General features: G+C 36.8%; 1 protein-coding gene across 5 annotated transcripts; it reads right to left on the reverse strand.

The window, feature by feature from the left end:
• Nucleotides 1–1657: 1657 nt before the first annotated feature.
• On the reverse strand, nucleotides 1658–9168 carry LOC104613279 (putative protein phosphatase 2C 15). Of its 5 annotated transcripts, XM_010281028.3 has the most exons (11): nucleotides 8794–9157; nucleotides 8629–8689; nucleotides 8213–8383; nucleotides 7458–7936; nucleotides 6992–7163; nucleotides 6746–6899; nucleotides 6566–6629; nucleotides 6315–6422; nucleotides 6017–6142; nucleotides 5580–5812; nucleotides 1658–2054 (listed from the first exon to the last, which is right to left on the reverse strand). In XM_010281028.3, the coding sequence occupies exons 4-11, from the start codon at nucleotides 7692–7694 to the stop codon at nucleotides 1835–1837; spliced, it is 1314 nt and encodes a 437-aa protein (XP_010279330.1). In that variant the 5' UTR covers nucleotides 7695–7936; nucleotides 8213–8383; nucleotides 8629–8689; nucleotides 8794–9157; the 3' UTR covers nucleotides 1658–1834. The 5 variants fall into 5 exon arrangements, with proteins under 5 accessions (XP_010279330.1, XP_088760386.1, XP_088760385.1 ...); XM_088904260.1 differs by adding an exon at nucleotides 2185–2263 and having other exon boundaries at nucleotides 8213–9168; XM_088904259.1 differs by lacking the exon at nucleotides 8629–8689.
• Nucleotides 9169–12743: the final 3575 nt, after the last annotated feature.

Consider the following 12743-nt stretch of genomic DNA (forward strand, 5'->3'; position numbering starts at 1 on the left):
AAGGAGTGAGGAATATTGTATTAGTATGACCAAAATTGGATTGAAGTTCATAAAATCTTCCTTCTTTGTTGAATAGGATCATGGGTCTGCCATCTTGACATTCTATATATGGTGCTCAGTCCGCATTCTGGGTGAGTTGCGTTGGACAAGGGATAATGGATGTCGTTGAGGTTCCCACAGTGGAATGGAAGACACTGCTCCAAGTCGTCTTCAGCTCAATCAAGCCCCAAGTGGAATAACAGAAGAAGAGGAAGGAGAAAACAACAGCAAAGCCATAGGTGTCCATCTCACACAAATAAACAAACGAGAGTTTAATTTCACTTATATTTTATTATGAGGGATCCGAGTTCTGACTACTGCATGAAGGGCGATCCAACGCAGCCATATATTCCCTCTTCTCTATTATATTACATGCAATTTTCGAAGAATAGAGGTTCTGAGGGGGAGAATAAACTATCAAGTATAGACCGAAGACCAGGGGCACAGTGCTGTTGAATTGTCAGCCATCGCCTTGCAAAAAGGAGCTATACTAGCCATGGTTTTGAAAACTGGACCCAACCCGATCGTCAGATTGGTTGACTCAGGAATCTGTCAGACAATTGGTTATATTTCACTCTAAAATCGTTTTGGGCAGAAAAGCGTTAAATTAATCAGCAATCCACTGACTTGATCAATCGAACTGTTGATACACGACTTGAATAATGGTTTTTAGCCATTTTTTATTTTTATTATTTTTTTTTTATTTTTTAAATCAGAACAAATCATTCATTTGAACCTGATGATTGGACCATTTGACCCAAAAACCAATGGCCAAAACGGTTTTATGTCCGATCCAGTTTTTAAAACCTTGATAGTTGATACTAACCGTACAAAGACCCATCACAATAAAGAGTGAGGACTGTAGATCGAAGATTCAGTCAAGTGTCCAGACTGATTGCGAAATGGAGTCATGCCAACAATCTTGATATGTTATTATGATTAATGCATGGGCTATTGATCATAAATTTACGACAAAAGATTCAACCAGCTCCTTCATTTCTCAAAGTAGAGTTACTGGAGTAAGAAGAAGTCAATTGGCAATTAAAGCCAATCAATTCAAAACCTCAACTGATGAGCTGCCCCGCAGTGGCCAGGACCTCAATGCTTTCCAAGAGTCGGTTGTTTCCTCTCACCTTCCCCATTGACCAGAAAGATCAACTCTCAAAATTGGGTGGCAATTTAAAGCAAAGGATTCCGGGAGAATTATCATTATGCTCTGTTCACTTGGATTTTTTAGTAATTCGAAAATTCAGGTTGTATTTAATGGATATTTAACTCCCACCTAAATAGCCTCAGCTGTTTCCAACCAAAAACTAAAATCACATACAGTTTCTGAAAGAAAGTAGTACTCAGTATGTTAATATATGGCTAACAGGTAATTTGGGGGTAGGGATATTTGGGGCTTTGATCTTTCAGGCCAACAATAGATCGCATGAGACAAGGGTGACTTACTATGGAGCAACGTTCTTATAGTATTTGCTAGCTTTTTCTAGTTTTCCGGGGAATGAAAGCTGAGCAGGACAAAGCCGCCTCCAAAAGAATTTTAATTTCATCCATCGTCACAATGTTGAAAGTCAAAACTAAAGAACCATTAGAAGTTAAATTGATATTTCGGCCATTTAAGGGAAAGAATAACAAATTTACTCTTCTTCATATGCCACAGCTGATTTATACTATTACATATACAAAGGATGCATCATCATTTTAGGAGATTCAAAACAATTGCCGGGCCAAGAAAAAAGGCCTAATAAATTGGAATGAGAGAAAAAGAATATGACAAAAGAAAAGTGGACAATTAAACCACTTTGACTCCACTAGGGCGCTTTCCCTCCATTGCATCCTTCTTATTACGGCAATCAGCACAAAGGAAAGGACCTTGCCAGGGTTTTGTGCTGGTGGAAAAGATAGAACCAGCATGAACTGAGATCCCCTCGCTAGGGGCAAGGTCTACTTGGCAAACAGCACATGTGAAAAGACCAGATGTTGACTGACCCATGGATGACTCACTGCCCAGTCTGCATTCCATTATCAAAACAAAAAGTACAGAAACATTAACATCATATAACTAATAGGAAATAGGTGAAAGAGTAAATGATAATAAATAAATAATGAATGGCAAACCAGATATCAAGCTCAGGACTAGACCTGTTCAGGGCCGGGCTCAGACTTCGCTTTTGCTCAAATTTTAATGAGCCCGTCCCAAAACCTGAGCCTGAAGCCTGAACTGTGAACAAGTTTATTCAGAGCAAAGATGAAGTTTAAGAGCAACGAATGGCAAACCAGTCAAGGGTGCTTGAAATAACGTTTTCTAATCGGGAATTGATAAATGTCTACTTGCATTAAATTTTAGGGAAAATTGCATATAGGTAGCTTCTACTTTGGGGGAAGTCACACTTTAAGGCCTGATCTTTTAAATGTGCCACTTTTTTTTTTCTTGATCAATAACAATCAGCTTTGTTAATATAGAAGGAAGCAATTATAAGATATAGGGAAGGTAAAATGACTTAACTCCCCACCAACAAATTACAAAGAGAGAGAAATTAGAAATTAGCCCAAAACAGACACCCTATTCAGCCCTTGCTTAGCTAACCCTTCGGCAAATGAGTTGCCATTTCTTTTCACCCAGCTGTACTTCACCTCAATGTCCCTATTAAAATCTGCCACTTTAGTACCTGAACTCTTGGAAATATACATTTAAGTCTTACTCCATTAAATTAACGTTATGGTGAAGGGTTAAAATTACAAAAGTGCACATGTTTTGATTCTCTTTTTTCACTATTTGTTTTCTTCTACCTTGGACTTTGGACGCAAACCAGCAGTAGCAAAATAAGCTCACCCCAGTCCATTCATAGGGGTAGTCTCACTTTCAGAGTCTTTTCCACCACCAGTTTGCATCCAAAATACAAAGGTAGAAGAAAGATGGACAGTAAAAAAATGAGTCAAAACATAGGCATTTTCATAAATTTACCCTAACCGTTATGTTAATTTAATGGAGTTGGACTTGAAAGTATATTTCTGGATGTTAAGGTACTAAAGTGGCACATTTCAAAGTTTAGGCTCTAAATTGAGAAATTTAGGACCAGTTCTCTCCAATTTCTAATATTAGTGTGACAAAAGTGAATATTTAGGCACCTTGGCAATAGGATTTCTAGGTAAAACTGTGCAATAGAAGATTCAGTTTAGGCTTTACAGTTTAGTTTAGGCAACAGCTAACACACAATGCTGGCCTTTTGGAAAAGATATCACCTATATTTATGAGGTGTTTGAAAACTAGTTTGATTTCATTTTCCTTGTTTTTCATTCACACCAAACCAACAAAAATATTGTAGCAAAAGAAAAAATCAATAAAAATGGGGAAATCCGCCAACTGACGTTTGGGAAGGAACAGAAACTCCCACCCCTGGTTTCTAAGAGATGATAAAGATCATCATCATGAGCGCAAAAATACAATTCATGATCCATGATCATTAGAGTTTGACAAAAGTTTTGTATGCCAGCTGTCAACCTGACAGGCTGACACAACCCCCCTCCTTTATATGGGCTTGGGACCAGCAGTGTTAAACAAGATCACATTGGAGGAGTTTCTCATAGATGATAAAGATATCTTTCAAAAATTGAAAAGAGTTTTCCCTCACAAAAAGCTACTATTATGCAAAATATTCAAGTTACCAAATGGCCCTAGTTTCTCCCAAATCTTTCTTTCCTTAAAAAAACACTGTTTTTGAAGAATGTGTGGGCCTGTTTTATTAGAAGTAAAATACTGAAAGCTGACCTAGATGTTGAACACCCTCTCAATAAGCATTTGATCTAGATTTATAGCTCTTATAAGGCATAATCTAATTGTTGTCTGGAATTCTGGATTCCTTATCTCAGCGGGGTTCAGCAGCATGAATTTTATTCTTCCATTCTGCTGTACCTAACTTTTGCCTTTCTGAGGTGGAGCTTTACCTGTTAAGAGAGATTTATTTCCATTCCATTTTCTTTCTTATTCAGGTCTGTAATTAAATACAGTTCATTCAGGTTTAAATTTTGTATCTAGCCTCTCCCTAGTCCATATATTTCCAAAAACATGATAGGTTTGAGTGACTGTTCATCAAAATAAAAAGCATCAAAAAACACAAAAGAAAGAAATGAAATAAATAATAGAAAGAAAAAAAAAATGTCTGAATGAAATGCTGGTGAAAATCTAAAATGTCAACTCCGGGTATTGAGAAAATGTTCATATGGGCATTTTAATAGTATTCAGAAAATCCAGAATGTAAACTCCTGGTATTCTCTAAACTTGATGCAGGTTTTTGTATGAAATCTAGGTGTAAATTAGAAAAACAAAAGTTTCTAGTAATTGCAGTCAACTTAAACTGAGCAAAACTGCAATGACATTTGCCACTAGCAATACTAGTAGAGAACAGTGCTTAAATGTTTAATCAAATGGGAAGTTGGTCATTAGATTTGAATTACATAAGCTTGAATATACATGTAATTTGGAACCTAGAAAGGTAATTACCAACTATCTACATAAAATACTCAGGTCAGGAAGTAAATAGTTTAGAACAGAAAACATGAAAATCTTGCAGCAATCTCTCCAGCTTTATACAGACATTCCAGGTATATTTAGAACCTCAGATACATCATGCATATTATTCTAATACAAACTGACCAAGCTGGATTTGCAACAAGGTTAAATACATCTATGAAGAGTCTAATTTTCATCTAGGAAGAGAAAACTGGAAGCAAGAATATTTAGAGAGAAATCAAGAAGCAAAGAAGCCAAGGTAGTGCACTGAGTAAAAACATTGGATGCATTTGCACCTTTTACAATATAATAATTCCTTTTCTTTTCCACGGAGACTCTATTCTGGACCTGTTGGCATTGAGGACTCTACGAAGGCAGAATTATGAACAATACACTGAACAGAAGTCATGTAGCCAACCCCACATAGTGGACAAGGCTTAGATGATGATGGAAAAATCCTTAAATTCCAGAGACTATAGACTGAAGGAGACTCACATGTGATCATTGGCCAGATTAGAAACAACAAAGCGGCCATGCGGGATCATGGAAACTTGGACACACTTTAAGGGAGACTAATAAATGTGAATTGGAGCTGGGCACTAGCTACAAGTGAACACCATGTTATGCCAGTAGCCTCACTGAGGCAGGGGTTAATAGAATTTAGAAGTATTGAGGATTAATTCTCCAAGGATGGAGTCTGTAAATTCTTAGTGGTGGCTAGGCTAGAAAAGGCTAGCTGCCCTCAAGGGGTGCTTGAAACATGATAGTTGTACCTTATTTTTACAATATATAATTATATAAAAAAATTAATTGTGGCTGATCAAAACAAGAATCCAGCTTTTATCACAAATACATGTTTTTAGTGTTCAAGGATAATTATAATTGATTAAATTCAGAATGGATTGTACACCTTTAGCTAAAAGGAAAAAAAATCACGTCAAATTTATACTTCTATTAACCAATCTAAAAAGTCAATACTTTTATTATAGCTAAAATCAACTAAACAGAAGATAGAAAAAATGCTAACCTTTCTGCAAGCATTGCTGACCCTTCTTCAAATAGTTCTTCCACTATACCTACAGTTGACAGACTTTTTGCCAGTTTATTTGCAGAATCACAGGACCTCTTCCTGAATATAAGAGCTCTAAGCTTATTCTGCTTTTTGGGAGGGTCTACATGTACAACAGGATTATCTGGAGGAATTATGTCAACAACAATGCAAGTTGTGTCATCTTTCAGCCCTCTTGTTCTCAATGCTTCCTGAGCGATAGAACCATAAAATACAATAAGAACATGACACCCCTTGGGGAGTTAGCTTAGTTGTGCACACACACACACACACACACACAAAGAAAAAATAAAAAAGTTTTTCCCCTTCCTGTCTCCTTTTTTTCAATCTGAACGATTAGTTAAATAAGTACATGAACACTGATGAGAAACTGGCGCTGGGTGAGTTTAAATTACCTTCACCACTTGCCTAGCAGCAAGCTCTGCAGGCAACCCACGACAAGACTTTGCGGCCATCTCAGAAGATAGTGCATCCCAGATGCCATCAGAAGCAATTATTAGCCTTCCCCCTGCTTTTGACAACTGGTACACCAAAGAAGAATGCTACAAGTTCAGAAGGATGATGGAGATGATGGATAAACAGCATCGAAATGTTGATCATAATCAATAAGAAACTAGAAATAGCAATTGGCAAAAAAGATGCCCAAAAGGGAATGGAAGTTCAAAAGTACAGTCTCACCAAGATGATCTATACCTTCACTTGTTTAACATATGGTATGGGAACTATAAATTCCCCAACATCCATATCTCCAATGGACCTTGAAAGGCATAAACCCCCAGGCCAACAACGAAGGGGACCAACCTGTACATTAAAATTTAAGAAGCTGACCATCATACTTAATTAAAATTATAGACAAAATCTTGAGTTATGTGTTTTTATACAGAAACTAAGCAGACTTTTCTACTGACATTTTAATATATGAATAGCAACTAAAAATAACTTACCTCAACACCACCAACAATGCTTAGTCTCCCAACTTCACCTCCACTTGCAGTCACTCGTTCTCTCCTGCAGTTACAGTATACACAATTTAAATGTATTCTAACATTAGTAAAAACAAATTGAACAAACAAGAGGTTCCAAGAAACAAAATAAAATGAAGAAAAAAGAAATAAACCACATACTCTTCTAAATTCTCTTCAAGCCGATGATCGACAGTCAAGATAGAAACAGAACCACCCTGAGCATCTAAGATGCAACGTGAATCCCCAACTGATGCAACTGTAACAGTCCAGCCATCAACTATTACAAATGTAGCAGTTGTTCCAGAAGTTTCCCCTGCCATCAATACGATGATGAAAGTTGGGATCAGTACATCTTCAGAAGATAACACTGATAAAATACAAAGCAGATAGGAGTTAACCCCATACCTCTGCTCTGGAATTCCTTGTCAGTCTTCACAAACCCAGCAACTAATGCCCGGGGCAAGGCATGAAGCCACTCTTCTTGCCCAAGACCACGAGGTATTGCACCCAAAACATGATTTAACAAGTTCTCCCTTGTAAAAATTGCCGCAGCATTTCCATTGTGCCCATCAAAGATCTGAAAATTAGTTCATCAAATAATGAACCACGGGCCATCACATAAACAGAACAACAAAAGTAGAAGAAAATTTCATCAAAAGAAATAGTTTAGCGTCTTAATGTTGGAAAATGATTATATAATAGCTTGAACATCTATGAACTGAGAAATTTATCAATATATGACCAATGAATCACTGTTTTAATTTCCATTGGTTTGTATTCATATAAAAATAAAAAACATAACAAATTTGCATTATGATGAAAAAATCAGTAGAAAAAAGACTGCAAAAGTCGGTGGTTACTGGTTACATACTGCAAATACAGAAAACGTAGACGACGAATTCCCTGGAATCCTCTGACAGTCTGTCTTCACCAGGAAATAGTCTTCCCCTTTCCTAGACTGAGCAGCGTGACCATATCTCACACTCGGCTTCTCCATCTTCTCGCTCTTCAATTCTCTGCTGATCAAGGCCGCAAGAGGAACTAGATCGTGCCGATCACGCCTATCGTGCTTATCATGCCGGTGACGCCTCCCCTCTCTCGACGCCATATCAACCAACCCAAATTCAAGTCTTCGGCTCACTTCCACAGCCTCCAAATCAAAATCTTGGACTTAAAGACTAACCCAACTATGTTGTGATCTCATCATGACATCCCGAAACAACTCCATTAAACTTAAACCCAGAAAAGAAGATCCATCCTTAATATATTTCCATTTCCAGGTTAGTTGTCTTCCTCAACATCATCAATGTCCCACACTCCCACACTCCATTGCATGAGAAGCACTGGCCCCTAATTAAACACAAAATCCAGTATTTACCAAATAAGTCCAACATTTCCAACCTGATCCAATACTAATATGGTGGAATTAGCATCAACGTAATACAATTGGTCATGAGAAGAAATAATCCTAGAGAAACAAAAAGAAACAACAAACTGTTGCAATTCAAGCAACTGTAAGCTCCGCAAAGAATCCACCGCACGGAGGACAAAATGTCGAACATCTCTACGCCCCAATCATCAATTCAGCTCAGAGATAAACACAAAGAACGAGTGAGTGAGAATTACCTCGTCAATTCTCGATCTTGGCCAAGTCACACCGCCTACACCGTCTTCTCGGAAGAATCCAAGTGCAGATCTGATCCCAGTCACCGCCCACACCAACAGAAAACCAACAAGAAGGAAGCTCAACACGAAACGCGGAGTGGTGACATGATATGAACTGTAAAACCTAATAATCTAAAGCCAGACCCCAATTAGAAGAAAAAAAAATCCACGAAAGTCACTGAAAATAATAATAAACTAAAGCACTCTCTTGATTTCTTCAAACCAGACCACGCCATCTGCATTTCAAAGCCCCACCACCAACCTCAAAAAGGAAATGCTCAAGCTCAAAATGCTCTCCAAAGTAAAAGCAATAAAAAATTCTTCTCAAAAATTAGAATTTTGATTAGTTCAAACCTTTAAAGGAGTAAAAAGCAAACCTTTTTATTAAAGAAGAAACAAAGCGGCACCTTTGCTGATCAAGTAAAGCAATTTCTCATCCTAAATTTAAAACCCAAAAGTCATTTCTCCGGAAACATGTACAAGAAGAAAAGCAAGAATAATCAACTTAATAAAAGAAAACAAACAAATAATTAGTTAATTACAGTGGCCTCAGATCTCAGGATTCAGGAATGCTTTGAGAGAACGACTGCTCCAGTTATTATTATAATTTGAAGGAAAACGTGGAAAAGCAAGAAAAACGAGATCTGTTAAAAGGGTCCAGAGTAAGTTCATGCTATCGGGGCCTCGCTTTCACGCCAGAAGAAAACCCAGAACCATTTTGCACTTGGTTGGAAAAAGCTGTCACGTGCCGACGTCCTCCATGTGTTCTTCTTTGCTTCTATCCCCTATCCCCAATTTGATTCTCCTAACGTGAGCCGTGTGCGCAGTCAGCCCGTCCAACGAGAGAAAGGAGAAATCTCTCTTCCCTATATACACCAGCTACCCAATTGGTGGAAGGGCCCAACTATCACAACACAAAATTTCACGAATCAGATGGCAGTGATAATCATTTGGTGGGTCCTGTCCTGTATCACTCACTACGGGGATATTTGTAGTGCGATGCATTGTGAAGTACTAGATCCTATAAAAAGAAAAAAAAAAGGGAAGGAATTTGGCAGCGTGGAGGCAGCTGTATCAGGGCTCAGGGGCTGCGGCTGTAATTATACGTGCACGCAGGGATTGAAGTGTCCATTGACTATTAAATCTTTTCTTTGGTAAAGAATTGGCGACTAAAATAACTTTCATAAAGTCTGAGCTGTTTATGATTGGATATTCACGGTTATATATTGATTGATGATGTGTGTAGTAGTTGTAAAGAATGTCGATGGCATTTAATATGTTAACCAATGGTTTAGAAAATTTTATAATATTATAATTCTGTATATCAGAATAAATAAACTTTATAACTTTATTTTGATATTATAATTTATAATAAATCTTATCTCTATATTCTAATCAATGGGCTAAAAGTAGCCCAAATTTTGGGTTATTCCTAACCATTTGATCTAATTTTGAAGCCATTCCAAGATGGGAAAAGTCATAAGCCATCACTATCATGATGTATTGGAAATGTAGTGTACTGAATGTAGGTCATTCATGATTCATGTTTACTTCACAAACTGGCGACCAAGTTCATTCATGGGGTGGAACCCACTGAAGAGAAGTGGCTGGCCCACTGGAAAACCACATCTCTGATATCAGTTGACGGTGGATAATTAACTCGCATATTGAGATGATTTACCCTAAGTTGACCATACATTCTGTTTACATATGATATACAAGGACCCACACCACCCACTAGTTTGATAGATAAATGTTTGTCCAAGCAGATTGTGTATAACTTTTGTGAATCTCAGTTAATGAAAGCACATAGATTATCTCTTTGTCTGTCTTCCAGTCCTCTCCTCTCAATTCCTGGGTTCCCAAGAATCAAGTTTTCTTGGTTGGGTAAGTGTGAGTTTCTATCAACTTCACCAACTTGACGTCTCAAAAGGTTTTTAAGGTGTGGAAATGGATCCCATTACGTAGAAACCATTTATTTGGCACAACTATTCTCTCAATAATTCTAACAAGTGGAGCAGACATTAAGGAACAGTTCATGTGTCATCAGACACACATTTAGTACCACATATTAATGGCCTACACTTACTCTTTTGGAAAATTTGCACACCATTTTGGATGAGATTGACATTACAAATTAAACTTAAAGGCTCAGTTTAGAAAGAGTACAAATCATGGTTTTAAAAAGGCTAAACGTGGAGGTAAGGTGGTTTGGTGCGAAGAGGCTAGAGGTATAAATATATTTTTTTAATTTATATGTATATAAATACAATGTATGTATATGACAATTTATTTCATTTTATAGCCAATTTATATATTTTTTTTATTACATACATATTCTTTTTATAATGAGCTTTATGCTTTTTCTAATTTTTTTTTCTATTTTATTTGGTATTTATGACTCTGTTTATCTAAATAATTAACATATACATGCATATTAAAATTATTTGTAATATTTTATGCATTAAGGATGCAACTTATTTATTTATAGCAATTTTTATATTTATATTCATTTTTGTCTTAAAATTAATCATATGTTTTATGGTAACAATTTACCTAAATAAAAATAAAAATAGCTTTACTTAATATATATATATATATAATCTTTTTCAATATAATTTAATTTATAAATGATGAAGAATTAAAACTATTAAAAAGGGGGTTCTGTTGGAGCAAAGGCAAGTGAGCTGAAACAGAGGAGAACCCCAGGTGTTAGGGCAGAATTGATTGGGGATTTGAGGGCGGAGCCTCTGGCCTAAACCTAAATTTGTTTGTAGTAGGGAATTTTTGTTCATTGTAATTAGATTGGGAAAAAGAAACCTTATTCTAATATGTGCATTTAGTAAAAGAGAAACTAATGACATTTTTGTTTTAAATGAAGTATTGTGGGATTTTTTTAGTATAGATTGGTTTATTTTATTTGTAAGCAACTAAACGATTAAATGTTTTTTAAATCTTAAGAAGTATTATAACTAATTAATAATATTTTTTTTCAATTTTAATGCTTTTTATATGAGGCTTATGCATCACGAATTTGAGGCGCAAGGTAGTGAGACATAAGCCTCTCAAAAATAAAGACAGTGGCCTCTTAGTAGAGGGGAAGGTCAAAGGTGCATGAGGCCAGACATTTTGGCTCCACCTAGCCTCAATGCCTTTTAGAACTGAGTTATACAGTGCAAGTGCAAATATATACAAAATAATATGTAGTATAAAATCTTGTATTTTGTATTTATAAACCTTGTATATGCATTTATGTAATTGTATTTATACTGTTCCCAAACTAAGACTGGAGTGTGTTTGTGGGGCGCAGATGTGATCTCCCTGCTCTCTATAAACTGTTCAGCTCTTCAGATCAGGAGGCAAACAGTGGAGATCGGCTTCAGTCAAGGCAAGCCCGTGCTCACACCATCTCAACAGCCTCTTGCAACCTTGCATCGGGAATATCTCCCTATAAAATAAAGCCCATGAGTAGGGAGATATTCCCAATGCAAAACTGTAAAGACTGCTCGAGCAGGCATTGCCCCAACGGAAGCCAACTCCAAACAGTGGGACAGACTGGGCAAGAGAGCCGAGTAGGTGGCCCTTGAACCAAAGTCTCTTAATAATACAGAACCTCAATCTCGCCACATGGGAAGTCGCTGCACTGAATAGGTTATTGTTTATTTTTCCCTTTTCTTTTTTTTTTTTTTTTGATAGGCACGTTGTCATTCAATGAATAAGTTGCTAATGGGGTTGTGAACTGAGCTGCTTAATGGCTGAAAATTAAAAATTTAATTAACTTATCCGCTAAAGACAAAACAAGTCATTCAGTTCAGCCACTTCAACTGAGACAGGGCATAAAATTGAAGCCTCAAAGTCTCTAATCTAAATCTCTTTTCTTCTTATTTGGACGGTTGGTAAACAGGATTGGTCCCGGCCAGCCATGCATTAACTAAGCAAACAAAGTGCACCGTTGAATACACGCATACTTTGGGATAATCATCTATAAACTTTACAAGTAAGAGACAGAAATCAGGCGGATATAACAAAATATCTACGTTAACCACCACAAAAGTCTAAACAATAGCTAACGAAAAGAATAAGAACCCGATTCACGCTTGAATAGAAAAATGCATCTGGAATCCATTAGGAGACCCATCCTTTCCACCGCGCTTCTTTTTCCCAACAAATTTGGAGGTATTCATTGCCTACTTTCTCAGAGCTTAGCAATGACTTCAATTCTAGTCTTTTTTTTTTTTTTTGCAGAAAATTTCTGAACCCACTTACTTAAGGAGGGCTCTTTCACATTGAATGATCGAAATATCAATTTGAGGAATCGTTGAAGCCACGGCATTTAGATTTAAATATCTTAATTAGTTGCTCCTAATGTGAATATCTTAATTTATGATATTCATTAATGATTGCTGAAGCTATTAGCTGTTCTTTTCTCTTTATATAGAGCATGGTCGACCTGGTGGCTCTTGAGCCTATTAGCCTTGATCCAGGAGGTCCT

The sequence above is a fragment of the Nelumbo nucifera genome, chromosome 4 (genome assembly GCF_055504915.1).
Source record: "Nelumbo nucifera cultivar China Antique chromosome 4, China Antique-T2T, whole genome shotgun sequence".
NCBI classification, from domain to species: domain Eukaryota; kingdom Viridiplantae; phylum Streptophyta; class Magnoliopsida; order Proteales; family Nelumbonaceae; genus Nelumbo; species Nelumbo nucifera.